General features: G+C 39.8%; 1 protein-coding gene across 10 annotated transcripts in view; it reads left to right on the forward strand.

Annotated features, from left to right (window-relative positions):
* INPP4A (inositol polyphosphate-4-phosphatase type I A) overlaps positions 1-14,127 on the forward strand; it is a 128,882-nt gene extending 114,755 nt beyond the window's left edge. For all 10 annotated transcript variants that reach the window (XM_061997931.1, XM_061997990.1, XM_061997964.1 and 7 more), the window contains 3 exons: positions 1,926-2,038; positions 2,391-2,545; positions 11,111-14,127. In XM_061997931.1, coding sequence (XP_061853915.1) covers positions 1,926-2,038; positions 2,391-2,545; positions 11,111-11,243 — 401 coding nt within the window. In that variant the 3' untranslated portion in view covers positions 11,244-14,127. The remainder of the gene's footprint in view (positions 1-1,925; positions 2,039-2,390; positions 2,546-11,110) is intronic.
* Positions 14,128-16,381: the final 2,254 nt, after the last annotated feature.

The raw sequence follows: 16,381 nt of genomic DNA on the forward strand, positions 1-16,381 counted from the left end.
TGTCACATCTGCACGTCTTTTAATTGCCTACAGAGGTGGTGACTCCACCACTTCCCTAGGCAGCCTGTTCTGAAGACTGGCAACTCTTTAGGTGAAGAAGTTTTTCCTGATCTCCAATCTAAACCTCCACTGGCACAACTTGAGGTCAGTTCCTCTTCTTCTATCTTTTGTTACTTGGGAGAAGAGACCAACACCCACCTTGCTGCAACCTCTTTTCAGGCAGTTGTAGGGAGGGATCATCCGGCTTCAGACGAAACAACCCCAGCTACCTCACTCACTTGTGATAAGACTTGTTCTCTAGACCCTTCACCAGCTTCATTGTTCTTCTTTGGACACACTGCAGCACCTCAGTGTTTTTATTGTAGTGAGGTGCCTAAAACTGCACTCACTGTTAAACCTCACCAGCACCAAGTACAGGGGGACAATCACTTCCCTGGTCCTTTAGTCACACTATTTCTGACACAAGCCAGGATGCCATTGGCCTTCTTGGCCACCTGGGCACACTGCTGGCTCACATACAGCCAGCTGTCAATTAACACCCCCAAGTCCTTTTCCTCTGGGCAGCTTTCCAGCCACTCTGCCCCAAGCCTGAAGCATTGCTTGGGACTGTTGTGGCCCAAGTGCAGGACCCAGCCCTCAGCCTTCATTACAATTGGCCTCAGCCCACCAATCCAGGGTGTCCAGGTCCCTCTCAGGAGCCTTCCTGCCCTCAAGCAGATCAACACTCCTGCCCAACTTAGTGTCATCTACAAACTGCATGAGGGTGCACTTGATTCCCTCTTGCAGATCATTGATAAAGATGTTAAACAGAACTGATCCCAGCACCAAGCCCTGAGGAACACCACTGGTGACCGGCTGACAACTGGATTTAACTCCATTCCCCCCCACTCTCTGGGCCTGGCCATCCAGCCAGTTTTTTACTCAGTAAAAGAGTGTGCCTCTTGAAGCCATGAACATCAAGTTTCTCCAAGGGAATGCTATGGGAAGTGGTGTCAAAGGCTTCACTAAAATTTACATAGACAATATCTACAACCTTTCTCTCATCTACAAAGTGGGTCACCTAGTCATAGAAGGTGATAAGTTTAGTCTGTAGTACTCTTTGCCGTGAGAAGATATATGGTCCAAAAATCAAACCTCATATATCACCACTGTGAGATTCTTTTTGTCACATAGTCCTTTCTTAACAGTGTGTGCATCCTTATTTATCCTGTCATAGTTTTGTGTCCTCTCCAGTTACCCCTTTAAAAAACAAAAGGACCTATTTAATACTTGCCATTGTTTGTCTTGATTATCTTGCTACATACGTAAGAGACGATGTGTAACATAGGACTTCTGAAAGCACTCTGAAATATTGAAAATTATCAGCTTACTTGTATTAGTGAAATATTTATAAAAAGATCTTGGCAGTGCAGTGTGCTTTTGCAGAGAGTGTTTCTCGTAACTGAAGTCTGTCCAGCTTGAAAATTTAAAATTGAAAATTTGAGCAGAATAGAAAATATCCTCAGAATTTCTGTAGAGACTTGCACAATCTCCTGTCTTCTCTGAGGGATGGTAATACAGGCAGTTACATGTTTATGTACAGTATAACGATGTGTGAAAGCAAGTACATCTGTGACACAAAACCAAAATACTGTACCAGGCTTGCTCCTTTTGTTCAGTCTGTTGTTATATTGCTGTTAGATTCTGAGCCCTTGAAGTTTGAAGTAACTTGACTGTGTATTTCCAGTTGCCTTTAATCAAATGTGAATTTTTGTTTTTTAATGGTATTAGGTAATTAAGAATTGGGTGGATATTTTAAAGCTTTTACAGTTTCAAGAAAACACTGTTATGTTTGCAACAGGCACATAGGAACAATTTCCATATAACTTGAGCCTTGTAGAAGTGTTGAATACAGATAAATAAGTGGAGCTGCCTTTGTTTCCTAGGTCTACCTCGATCTCGTAGTCAGACGTGCCTGCCTGAACTGCTAAGATTTCTAGGACAAAATGTACACGCAAGGAAAAATAAGAATGTTGATATCCTTTGGCAAGCTGCTGAGGTATTTATTAATCTAAGCATTTCTGCATAGCTCAGCTAATTTTCTGTATGCAAATGTGTTTTCATCTTTTTTTTATTACTGATGTGTTTGAAATTCTTCATTTGCTCACATGTAGCTGGGAAATGCTACCAGGTTAAACCTCTTCTAGAGTGAGTCATGGAGAGAGAAAGTGTTATTTTCCACATCAGTATTTTCCCTACAGCTCATGCAATGAAGTTCTGCTCCCTCAAACAACTTTTGATATCCAAGTGCCACGCCACTTTTGTGTATGTCTAAGGAGAAGTGCGGGTGTGTTCTCTGCCAGAAGCTTATGCATGAGGAAGGAGTGATGAATTGTGTATGCTGTTCCTAGGTATGCCGCAGACTAAATGGTGTTCGATTTACAAGCTGTAAAAGTGCCAAGGATAGGACTGCCATGTCGGTCACCCTGGAGCAGTGTTTGATCCTACAGCATGAACATGGAATGGCTCCACAGGTCTTCACCCAGGCTCTGGAGTGTATGAGGAGGTAAGAGTTTGACTGTGTTACTTATTCCTAAACGAGGAACCATGCAAACTGCAAGGAGCGGTGGTCTCTGTTTCTGTCAGAAAGGGGAAAAGTAAAACACAGTCAGAAAACTGCAAACTCGCTGCCAGAATTCATCCCTCCCTTGCATGTAATGGAGAATTATGTATGCTAAAGCTGGTTGTTACCAGGTTTGTATCAGATGGGCTTTAGTTTTCAGTAGTGAACTGAGAGTTTTCAGAGAAGCATGTAAAATGTGTTTTCAGTTAACGCTGAGCTTACAGAACAGGAAACTGGTGCTTCTCTGAAGGTTGTTTAATGATGAGATTACTCGAACTTTCACAGCACTGGGTTTCTTAGTCCTAGATCAGGCAGATCTCTCATGGATGACCCATCTTTGATTCTTGGAAACATAGACACCTGCAGTTTGCACTGGTTTACCACATGTATTCTTTAGCAGTGAAGCGCTGCTCACTGGGTGAAATGTCAGTATGAGTGTTTCACAATACTGCAACCGAATTTCATCACAATGTGTCAATGTGCCGTTGTCCTATGAATATAATGATGTTCTGTATTCTGAAGCAGCAGAGATGTTTGCAGAATTAAACACTGTGCTAAAAGAACAAAAAAAAAGAGAGAAAAGAAAATCTGTTTACTGTTGTTCAAATGCCTTGTTTCAAGCACTGCTGGAAAACTCCGTAACTCACATACCAAAAGAAAGGATAAGAAATCTAGCTTTAGTCTCTATCAATGTAGTTCAACAATGCTGTTCAGTCCTGTTTTTCAACATTCACTCTTACTAAATGTACCGTACTGTGTGTCTTCTCACCAAATTCTCTAGAGTGTTCAATTCTCTTATCCTTTCTGTATGTTTTTGCTGTTTGACCCTTTCTTACTCTTCAGTTACCTTGCAGGAAAGTGTCTCATTCAGTAACTCTTGCAGCCTCTTACACTAATAATTTGGTCTTTTATACCTACATCTCATTGGATGTCACTGGAAGTTTTTATTGTCACTTTTTTTGCTGCACTTCTACAGCATTGTTACAGAGTTAATACAGTATGTGAAGTCTGCATTCAGAGACTAATTAAACCTTGATACTAGAAACAAAACCTGGAACAGCTTTGTGAGGAAGAAATTATTAACTTAAAATGGAGCTAAGTGGCTCTCAAATGTCATTATTTAAATTATGCAACTTGTCCACTTACACATCTGAAAAGAAAAGGCTTTGTTGCACAGTTGTTTATTTAGTAAGAGTAAAAATGCAACAAGTATAATACTGAGTCTTGTTACTTTCTTTAAATTAGTTATTGAGTCAATGAGGGGTTTTTTAATGCATTTGTGGACACAGCAGACACAGAGGTTAAGAACAAAGTTGTTTTCGACCTTCAGACTACCAATTTAATATCACACAGGATGAGGTAAAATATTGACCCAAGAAATGCATTGCTTTATGTTGATCTGCACAGGGATATTGAAAGAGGGCCAATTTAAACAAAACTTTTGGCTCGTCTGTTCTAGCAACATCAGGGATTTGCTATGACAGGTGAAAGATGTGACTTTTCTTCTGTTAAGTCTTTGAGTAAGAAACCTTGTACGGAACAAATATTGAGCAGTCCTGAAGGAATACTAAGATTAGACCATTCTTCAAGCCCATAACTCTTTCTTCCTCACATTTCATTGGTCTTTGGGGTAGGTGATTGTAGTTTTAAAATTATTTGCCAATTCAGCTCAGGGACAATGGCCCTGAATTAATGAAGCTTAACGAGGGAGGCAGAATTACAGAACAAATATGTAGAAGTCCAACTCCACCCAAACCCTTTGCAGCCTGGACAGGATGACCCCACCTAGATGAAAAACTTAGGAAGCGAAAGGGTAACAATTTACTTCCAGGACATTCAGAAAACTTCCTTTTTCACTTAACTTGGATCTTTTATTTATATAACTGTAGTGGGGAAGGAAGGCTTGGTTCAGCCTTGAAGACCTCTGAGGCAGTTGGAAGGACGGGGAAGAAGTACTATTAAGATGTGAGACTCAAAGTATTTAATCTCTTCTCTACTGGTAGCTTTCCAGAGAAGAACAGCATCCTTGCTTACACTGTTCTTGAAGCATTAAGAAGGCACTCTCTTCTTCCATGTGACTTTGGTCTTCAGAGGTGTTAGTTTCCACTTACTTGTTCTCAGAGACTTCCTTCCTAGTCTTGTGATAATTATGTATCTATGTTAATTATGTCCAGTGAGCATGGACATCAGGGAGAGAAAATTAAGCACTCATTGTAGATTCTTGTAGAAATTCACAGATAGAAGTTTGGTTGAAAATATGTTGAAAAAGCTTGTGGATTGAGATAAAGAGATAAAGACTGTGACTTTGCCACTTACAAGCAAAACAGACTTGACTTAGAGAAAATTAATTCTTTTGCCAATAGATTTGAATAGTAAGAAACAAAGACAAAAATTAAAACACCTTTCCACCACAAACCCTTTTGTCCCAGGACCATGTGCTTCACTCCTTTGTTTCCAACTCCTCTACCTCCTTCCCATACTGAGCAGTGCCCAGGGGATGGGGAATGGGTGTTTGGAACAGCTTTTCTGCTCCTTCCTCCTTGCACTCTTCCCCAGCTCCAGTGTGGGTCTTTCACATGGACTGCAGTCGTTCAGGATAAACAGGCTCCTGCGTGGGCTATCCATGGGCTCCAGTTTCCTTCAGCAAATATTCACCTGCTCCACCACAGAGTCCTCCACATGCTGCAGTGTGTGTATCTGCTCCATCACAGTCATCTTTACAGCTGCAGGGGAATCCCTGCTCCAGCACCTGAGGCACCTCTTGCCCTCCTTCTCCAGTTTTGGTGCTCACAGGGTTGTTTGTCACATCTTTTCCCATTGCTCCTCACTGCAGTGCAGTCTTTTGCCTTTTCTTATGCACGCTTTCCCCAAGGCAACCACCATTGTGGCTGGAGGGCTCACAAAGAGGGTTCCTGTACACAAGATAGATTAGCAGGGAATTGGCTTTCTGTCTTTACCCTGCTCTTCTCCTAGAGGTGATCTGCTGATGAATGTTTTGATTTAAGACATCATACAATTTGGTATATTTAGTATTTCCAGAAAGTGACATTTTACCCCTTAAGCATCTACATGAGCCAACAGTGACAAGGAAGGCATCTTGCCTCCATTCCTACTGTACACGTCTGTGCATATGTCTATAGAATTGAGTACTTTGATACTAGTTTTTAAGGGTAGAGGTGTGGCATGTGATGTTCATAACATCACCTTGTCATTTTGAGCCTTTCTTCCTTCTTTCCCTCTTTCTTTTACTTCCTTAACTATACCCTAAACCACCCTTCATCCTTCAGACTATTCTCTTGAGCCATTTTGCACTGCTTTCTGGTCAACATTAGGTTTCCACGTACTGATTCTCCTGCTCATAGACATAACCACCACCACCACCCCCCTCCCCCCCGCAAAGATAATTGGGATTTGCAGACATCAGAGATGCAATCTGCCCTTATCCAGTGTAGGCACCAGGAGAGAAAACATTTTGATCAACAGTTTGGATGTGTTTAATCCAGATCAGAAATGCAGTTGGTGTAGTTCCCTGCCCACCTAATTCCATTTGACTTGGAGTGTCTTCAGCATCTGAAGACTATTTTTCTTTGGTATCTTTGATGTCTTCCAAGACATTGTCTGTTGATTAATTAACCGTACTATGCAACCAGCAAGATTAAGTATGACCTTTTATGGATGGCCTGAGTTGCCTTGTTCTAACAGGACCAGGCTTACAAGCTGCACCTACTTGTTGCCTTGTAAACTAAAAATGTGGTTGAACTGCACAGGGTACAAGAGTGATCCAAAATGAAAAGCCATACTACAGAGCCTCAGGTTACCCGAAGAAGTGTTCTCCACTGCAGGCCTTTGGTGCTCAAAGCAATGGAGTAAATTGAGGTGGGCTGTGCAGCGTGTCTTGTCTTCATGGGCATAGATTGAGGCACGTCAGAAACACGCATTTTGGAAAGCGCGTTGATACACACTTGAATTGATGTTGAAGCAGAAAAATAAGTGGGTAATCTGAAGGGGGTTTTTTTGTTTACATATTGAGCAGGGAGTCTAGAGGTTAAACTATTTCACTGCAGCCTACACAGAAAGATGTTTGAAAGGGTCAAATACTACAATGGTTATTCATGTTCAGCTTGCTTTTCAGAGCTCCACTATCTTTGCAGCATGCGGAAGCATGGCAGAGCAGCATGGGATATTATTGCTTAGTAATCTGAAAGAATGAACATGGAAAACCATTTTTGTTCAACCTACATGTGTTTCTTTTCAGTAGACTACAGTACTTCTTTCTTATTTTTCTCTTTTATTCTCTTTCCCTCTCCTTATTTCTGTAATTGTGCTGATACATATTTTTGAGATGTTTTTCCACTCTTTCTTTACTTCATCTTTTGGTTTTGTTGTGTTTTCCTCCATGTTTTTTCATTTCCTTGACCATCTTGTGTTGCCATCTCTTTTTATACATTCATTTGCATGTCCGTCTTCTTTCTGTTTTATTTTCCTTCCTCCCAACCTTCTTCCTTTTCACAGCATTGGAACACGGGAGGTAGTCACCCAGAAGAACTTGAGTGGCTTGGTGCCCATCCGAGATTTCAGACTAGATCCCAGCCTCCTCTACTCTATTCCTTTGCTAGCTCTCAGCCCCAATTTACTGATTGTGTGGCTGTTTCTGAGCATAGCATACCTGGTGGCCAGATTACGTTGCAAGTGAAGATAAGGTTAAAAAATAAAAACAAAACCAAACACACACACACACAAAAAAAAGTGCTTGAATGTATATTGCCACTTGGTACCTGCTGGACAAAAGAATGTGTCATAGCATCGTCTGCCAAGAATTATTATATTACTATTATTATTATTATGCCTTACAATTTTATGTTTCTATTGTACTAAACTGTAAATATACAGCAGATTATTTTATCAGAAGGAATTGTATTGAAACTTTCAATTATATTGTTCTGCTTTCAGTGCTTGTAACATAGTCTGACATTGGCCTGTTACCTCGTTACTTTAGCCAGCCTGAAGATCTCTTACCAAATATAGTTTTGTGTTACTTGTTTCATGTATTCCAGAGAAAGGAACTCTGTCTGAAAAAAAGAATTTGTATCTTTTTGTATATTTAAGGTGTATGCTAATCTTGCCTTTCATTTTTACGAGATATGAAGAGAAAAAATAGAAACACGGGTGGGGTTTATAAGAAATTCTGAGAAACCTATTTAAAGAAATAAACAAATTTCTACCTTCATTTCAAAGCATAATATCCAAATTACATTCCTGAATGGTTTGTAGAGCCATAGTCTTGTTCCTTTCTCATGGTTAAGTATGTGCTAATAGACTAGTGTACCCACTCAAAAACCAACTTGCGATGCGCTGCATGCAGAATTACTTTGTTCTGTTTGTAGATCTGCATTTTGTAATGTATTGAAGACGTAATGACTTGGGGTTAGAAAGAGGATGTAATTGGCACTAGCCTGCTAATGATCCATTATCTGTTTCAGGTGCTCTGTCGTAGAACTTAGTCTGAAACAGGGTCATTGTCATCCTAGAAGTTAAAGACGCTGTTCTTTAATATTTCAGGCAGGAAGAGGGAGGTATCCGTTATAGCTCCTTTAGTAGGTGGGTTTGAGGGTTTTCCATTGGGCTTTATTTGAATTACACTAGACTAAATATTACCATTGTTTCCATTTTTTAAGTGTTGGACAGCTTTAAAAAATTACCATGTTGATGGTGACTTAGAGATAGACGAATGATGTTTAAGGTAACATTTATTTAAGGGGTGAGGCTAAAGCGGCTCACCTGGTGTAGTCACGTAGAACAATTGCATACTTGATCATCATTTATGTAGAACGTGAAACTGGGAGAGGCCTTTTTAAACTGAAAGATTTTGTTGATGCAGAGAGCTTGTCAATAGCAATAGCTGATCAAAAAAGCATAACCTCATTTAATGTAGTTTGCTGAATTCATGAAGGGATTTACTTCGCTTGGTGCCTGTGTTGACAGAGAGCTGGGCTTCTGAGGAGAGCTCTTCTAGTACTGTGATTTCTCTTTTCTACTATTATTAAATTGCTCAAAAAGCATAGGTAGCTATAGCTTTTATTATCATTTTTAATGGAGTTTGAAAGCTACTGAGAGAGGTGAAGTTAAAAAAAAGAAAAAGCACTGTTAGAATAAAATCCTCAATTTGGTGAATATTCTAACTAAAAAAAAAGAGCGAGGGATAGTATTTGTGTCTTCATGAAATCAGACTGTACAGTACGCTATCTCCTGGTATTTTTCCTCACTATGCTTCCAAATTCGTTTTTAAAAGGAAAAAAACCCAAAACTAATGTATGTATTTTTATAGATATATATATATATATAAAGCATGTATCCTATTTATTTTTAGTTGCAATGGATTTAGGTAAATCCTTACTGCTGATAAGGTTTAAAGTCATGATATGATGCCGTTGGACATATCCACGTCCTGTGCTGATCTCTAGCACCACTCTGTCTCTGTACAAGTCATCTCTTCTTTCTGGTTAGCACTGGTTCATTTGCTATGGGGACCAAAATCTGCCTTTTTTACAGAGCACACAGATGTCAAGTTGGACTGTGGCCTTGTTCTTGCAATGTGAGGAGTATCCTGGTTCAGTCTAGATGTGAAAGTAATTACCTTTGGTAGACATATCTCCACTGAACGTCCTGAGATTGTTGGTCTGTTTAAATAAGACATGAAGGCTTTGCTCATGACTACCACTAGGGCTGCAGTAAGACCACCCTTAAATCCATCTAGAATGAGAGCCTAGGATTTTTTAAAACAATGTCAGTTGTATTCTTAAACTTTGTTAGGGACAAGTTTTCATCTTAATTTTTCTTTTTTTAGCTTGGTCCTTGCTTTCCTTCAGGCAATCTGGTTTAAAAGGCTGTAGGTGTGTACTGCTTATTGTGTCCTCAGGAGAAAAAACACGGCATGTGAAACGGTGTGCGAAATACATCATGTTCAATGTCCCACCTGTGCCATAGAGGGACATGTGCAATAATCAGGTGCAGTGGAATGGGCTTTGAGCTGAATGATTCACTTTGGAGTGAAAATGCTCATCCGGCACCCCATGTTTAGTTAACTCACTGGTTAAACTTACTGGTTTTATTAGTACTATGACCTACAATTTGTGCAAATTTTTGATGAGCCTGTTAGACTGCAACAGCCTCTGTGAGGGTTCTGTAAAACACAAAACAATGATATAATGATAGTTTCATTGGGTATGATCCGTTCCACAAAAAGCAGTCACAGAATGTGCTCCAGAGACAAATTTCAAACATATTGAAACTGTTTCTTAGAGCGAAAAGTTGCAATGGTTTATGGAGTTAAACTGAGTGGACTGTAACAGGACAGTTACAGTCAAATTAATTAACCAAAAAGTATAAGAACTGTGAGGCCAGTGAGAGCAAGAGAGCTTTCAAACTGAACCAGAACCCGAACCCTCCTTTGACTCAGATGACCATAGTGTGCCTGGTAGATGCCGCAGCCATCCCTAGGAAAGGAAGGAGATGCCATTTCCACCATAAGATGGGGTACTGTACACTTTGCCATGAAGTTCTTTCTAGTATTCATTGTTTAGCTTTCAATTCTCTATCAGGGACATTCTCCTGCAAGCCTAAATAGATTTCTAATACCTATGTGTAAAAGATAGTGCTTCCTCTTTGTATGTCTGTCTTTGGATATAATCAAAGGAACTGTGAAGTAGGTTTCCAAGTGTAAAGAGGCCTTATAAGTGGAGTAGTTTTTTTTACCGTAGCACAGAACCTCTTTGTAACGTGGGGCAGTCATACCAAAACACTGGGTAAAAATTAAGTTCTACACCCAGCTTGGTTTTGTTGGGGCGATGGCTGTCAGCACAGCCAGCTGCTTTTGCACCCATGCAAAGCTGTTATTTTGTGATTTAAGACCTTTTTCTAGACGGTGTTGGCTTTCAAGTCAGTTTATGCATGCAGAAGTAACTGGAAAGTCATTATTCTTGTATCACCTCTAATCTTTAAGTAAGTACTAATAATACTTACATACAGGGAACAATAGAACTACTTGAGAGCTTTTACTTGAGGGAACAGCAGTTTATCTTTTTCAGCTTAATATACTAATAAACTAGCAGAACTGCTTGTGAGCAGTAATCTCGGGATCCCTTGTGCGATGGAGCGACGTGTGGACTCCACACCGGTGTACCCTGAAATACATGAAACCGTCGGGAAAGGACTTTGTCAGTAGATTCACTGCTGCGTTTTAGAAATGCAAAACTAGCAACCAGACATAGCATGTGTCCATTCTGTGTGCTTCTTACTAGCATTGTATGATGACTCATCATTTTTACTATTTGCAGTGGCAAATTAATTAAACGCTCATTAAATATAACCAGCTTTTTGTTAATGCTGTAGAATAACCAGTTCATTTCATCTTAGTTTAAGTCTTCTTTTTCTTTGTTTCTTTTTTTCTTCTTCTTTTTTTTTTTCCCCTTTTTACTGCTGTCATTTTTTGTGCTTGTTTTTTTTCCCCAGTGAGGGTTGTCGGCGAGAAAATACAATGAAGAATGTTGGATGTCGCAAGTATGCGTTTAATTCCCTGCAACTGAAGGCTTTCCCAAAGTATTACAGGCCTCCAGAAGGAACTTATGGAAAAGTTGAAACATAAGCATATACTCTGTCCTCTAATTGCTGTTCCATTAAAACGTGTGGATACACTCTAGATTAAAACATGACTTTGTCATCCAGAAGAGATAAATAACCTTTTTGTACGTTCCGCTAGGTTATACGGAGCATGTTACTTACAGAATCGGAGTCTATAGTAACAATTATTCTGACACCTTAGCTTGAGAATAGTGTGACGACTCTCTGCCCGTTTAAATAGCCTTCAGTGTATGTAAGATGAACAGATCTTGTGCTACTTAATGATTACCTATATGCAAATAGCTAGGTACTTCCTGGATGGGCAAGGACTTGAGGAGTGGCATTTAGGCAGCTGTTTCACACAACGTCTTTTTATACTGAGTTGACTTGGGATTGAGCTTTTCATAAACTTTTTAAAACTGAGAGTTAAAAGTTGTAAATAGAAAGGGATTGGATCCTAGAGAGTCTGATAACCGTAGAATGCATTGTCACAATCAAAAACCAGAAGTTTAACTTGTAAATGATCAGCACAATAAAAGCCAGGAGTATAAATTGTTTTACTGTATCTATAGGATGCCATCTCCATATAGGAAGTTATCGATACATCGAAGGCCAGGCATACGAGGTCTGGTTTCTAGTTCTGTCTAAATTCCTGCGGTGTTGGGCAGATAAGGACCTGGGCACACATCTTGACTGACTGTAAAAAGTGTTCCAGAAAGATAATGATGCTTAACCATTAAAGCCAGCAACAAGTCTCCTTGCCCTTCCCCATTATACGGCAAGAGCATGTTGCGGATGATGCACACGACATGTTCGGTATGTTCCATGGTACTGTATATTAATTAACACATTTTTAGCCATGGTTTTTTATAGCACTTCTGGATTGTAAGCATTAGCATCTTGGGGGGAGGTTACCTTTTTTTTTTAATTGGTGTGTGATTTCTTTTTTTCTCCCCACATCAATATCAAAATGCTCAAAGTGCCCAATGCCGTCCCCGTTTGCTTCATAACCAAAATTGCATTTTACCTGAGCAGACATTCACAATCTGATTTGCGACCTGATCTAGGTGAACCTGCTTCTGCAGGGAGGGTTGGACTAGATGATCTCTAAAGGTCCCTTCCAACCCCTACCATTCTGTGATGGGATGGGGGTTGGGGAAGTATGACTGTTTCAGGGTATTCCTGAGGAAGGCAGAGATGCCCCGTGCTGATAGAAGGGAACCTCTCATGTGCTACTGCTAATGTGTTGTGCGAGGTCTCCTGGGAAGTGATCTCCCAAAGAATGCCTTCGAAACCAAGATAGCTTTTTAAAAAGCAGCTAAAAATTACTTTCCCAATTTTAGTAGGATTAAGTAATCTTTAGCCATCTTCTTTTGGCACGCTGTGTCCTTTCTGTCTTGGTGTCTAAGGATGTAAGTTTTAGGAGACAAAAATCTGCTCATTTGGTCTTGTGAGAGTAGCAACAGCCAGGTAAGTATATGGCTGTTTTCTTTCTCCCTCTCACTCTCACTGATGTTTGTCTGTGCTGTCACTGCTCTATCAATCAGCCATGTTCATTCTGCTCCCATGTAGGTTTGGGGGTTACAGGTCTAGCAGTTTTTGCATTTTGCTTTTTGCAGTTTGACACTGAGCAGCATGTCACATACCCGGGTCAGAGAGTTCTGCTGAACGAGGTTGTTAACTGTTATTTCAGCTTCTCTAGAATAACGAGACACACAATTCTTGTGCAAAATCAATGTGTTGTGGTACCTGTCCCAGGTACTTTTTACAAACCCTGTTTGCCAATCAATGTTGATTTTCTGTTACTTTGTGTTATTGCTAATATGTAAACAAATGTACGGTGAAAAACCTTCCAGTGGGGGTGTCTTTAGACACGTTACTGCATTAGTTCTGCTCAACCTTCAGTCCCTGGCCCGTTATTAAATGCTACATTTATTTTTGTATAAATTATACTCTTTATACCCCTTAGTTTTTATGAGTTGGTAATTTTATTTTGTATATTTCAAACATAGTTAATTGTATTTAAAGTCCTGTATTGTTACACTAAAGATCTTCCAATGTCCAGCTTCAGAAAAAAAACCGAGGAGAGCTCTATGGTAACAATTAGTGGAGCCACTCTTGTAGACTGTGGCCAACAATCATTAGATCTACTCTAGAGCTTAGCTATCCTGTATTTATTTTTGTCTACCTATGTAGTCAGGAGAAGCTGCTGAACTTTGTGTGTGCGTGGCTTTTTGCTCACCTTTTTAAAGTGGTGGAATACCGGTCTCCTCAAAGCACTGCTTCGTTTTGTTTGAAATACTCTGATTTCAGTATGCTCACATGTAAAACGTTGTTGTCCAGCTAACGTTTGATATATTGTCAGTCCATGCACACCGAGGGGCTTGTTTAAAGGAACAGTCAGATCTGGAGGAGTTCATCAAAAAGGAAAAAACTGTGAAACTTGAAAACCACATGGGACGCTTCACGAGGGGTGGAGTAAGCTTTTCTGTTGCACAGGAGAGGCGAATCTGAGGATTACTGTAAAATGAAGTTCTGTCTAATGTTCTTTTTTTGAGTACATTTTTTTAAATTATAAAACATACAAAGGTTAAAAAAAAAAAGAGAAAACTGTTGCCAAGTATGTTCTGTGTATGTTCTGTGAAAGTACCTACAGCACAGTTGCCTTTCGTTTCATTTCTACATGTAAAATTATTGTATAATACAACACTGTTTTGTCCCAACACGACTGTATTTGCCAAGCTTTGTGCATTGAAATATTTTTATTTATTTGGTTTTGGGGCGCTATTAATATATCATAAACATATGGCTACTGTTTTATATATATTCTACTTCATCCACTCCATGTATGCTGTAAATGTGCTAGTCTTTAGGATGAAAAACAATAAAGAACTGACAAGAACAACAAACGGTGGCTGCATTTGAATGCCTTTTGTGGTGAATGAAACACTTTCAGGTTGCTTGACTCAATATGCTTTGTCTGTTGGAGAATATATTAAGCTGGGCGTGGAGATACTTTATGTGGATGCACGGGTCAGGAGGTGGTTACTCATAAACCTGAAGTACAGCTGCTGTCCGTTTTTTGCAGTTAAGTCAGACACCGGTTTCTCCCATGTGCTGTTCATTCAACAGCAACAGTTAAAGAAAGAAGAAGAGATTACTTTTTATTCCCTTAATTTTATATACTTTCTCCGTGAATCTTTTATAAGACAGTCCTGAGCTGTGTTCTTGGTTTTTCACTCACCCTTCTATTAACAGAATTCCCTCTCTGCTGCTGCTTCCCCTTAAGCCAACTCGTCCTTCCAGCAGCTGTAGGAGTTTTGCTACTTTTCAGCATGGAGAGGTTGTCATTGTTGATTGTCATTTTGATTTCAGGTTAAATAAGCGTTATATAACAGTGTAACAGGCAGTAGTCAGAGCATTCTGATTTCTCTAAAATACAAAGAACAGAACGTTAAAATGTAACATTGCTGTCACCAGATGCTTGAGAACTGCCAAATTTTGTGTGAAAGAGGGCTTGAGTGGCACAGGAGGGGCTCAATGAATTAGTTGTTCATGTTACACAAAGAAAAAACCGGTATTAGGAAAAACCTCACCCTGCTTTCATTGAAGTGCAGAAAGAGCAGATGCTTGACAAGTGGGAATTCCTAAATTGCACATGGAAAATACACACACACACGTGTGTCTGCATATATGCACATCTGTATTTCAAAGAAGTATCTACCAGCGTTCTTTCTAATTTTAAAAGATGAGGTGTTTAAAAGGTGGCTGAAAGTTTTGCATCTTTAAAAGTCATTCTGAGCTATTGGAGAAATGCTCACTTGTTTGAAGCTGATGTACATGTCCTCATGCAAAGCTCAAGGTTGACTGTGGAGCTGTGGCTATATGAAGGCCATACGTGTTTCCATGGGTTGTTTAAATGATCGTATGGGGAGCTGTGGGAAGAAGCAATGAGTGTGTGCTTTGCTGTGAAACCACCACGGCTCCTTCCTCCTCTTTGCCATGACTTTGGCTGTACAACAGCTTTCAGAGAGGATGTGAAGCTCTTGTACATCCCTCTCTATACAGGTAATACTTGCACTTCTGAAGGGCCTCCCTGATGTTGCACATATACTGTCCTAAAGTTTGAAATGTGTACTCTGACAAATGAGAGGAAATCTTAATAAATATGACACAAAGAACTACATGACGTAATAAAAACCCAACATGAATACAACAATAAAAAACCTCAAAATGCTTGTTTAAAGCAGAAAAGTGTCCTCATCATTGAGGACATTGTAGGTAATTTGGTAATCAAGTGGAAGTTTTTCAAGTGGTTTTCAGTTTGTGAATTCCTAAGTATTTGTAAGACCCACCTGAGAAGTTTAATGTCTATGTATTGTTGCTGACTGCATATGGGTTTGTTGAAAATAGCTCTGCCTAATGAACAAGACTTTCAGTCTATGAATGGAAAAGATTAACTTGACAGCAGCCTCTTTTTTCTGACAATACTTTAAATGCCAAGCCAACTTTTTGCTCTCAGATAATGAAATTTTTTGCCCTTTGCAGCTGACTCGCTTTGGCAGCGTGATGATGACAGGTGGAGCTGTGTCCTACTTGATTCCCTAGTGTCTGATGTGATCAATTTGATGATATGAAAACACAGTTGATAAGAGCTTGGTATCCCTGCCAGGCATACTGAAAGAGTTGTCAGGCATTGGAACAGGCTGCCCAGGAAGGTGGTGGAGTCACCATCCCTGGAGGTGTTTAAGAGACGGGTGGATGTTGCACTTAGGGAAATGGTCTAGTGGTTGATAGGGCTGGGACAAAGGCTGGGCTTCACGATCTTAAAGGTCTCTTCCAGCTGAAATGATTCTATGATTCTATACCATTTTTTTCAGAAGTTGTGCCAGTATTATGTTTTATGTTATTTGCCAGTTTGGTCCTATCATTTCTGATCATTTCTGTATTCTGCACAGAGTTCCTCATCAAGAAGTTCTCTTTATTTTTTGTGGTGGCTGTTGTATTTGTGCATATGCCCAAGTATTCTGAATGTACAGCTCTGCAAATCTGAATTTTACAGTTTAAGGAATGTACTGTACATCTAAATTGACTCTGTAATGTAAGGTGGCTGGCTCAGCATGCACAGTCCACATTTCATCCTTGACTGCGAGTGCTGCTTCT

Source organism: Colius striatus, chromosome 1 (genome assembly GCF_028858725.1).
Source record: "Colius striatus isolate bColStr4 chromosome 1, bColStr4.1.hap1, whole genome shotgun sequence".
Classification (NCBI taxonomy): Eukaryota; Metazoa; Chordata; class Aves; order Coliiformes; family Coliidae; genus Colius; species Colius striatus.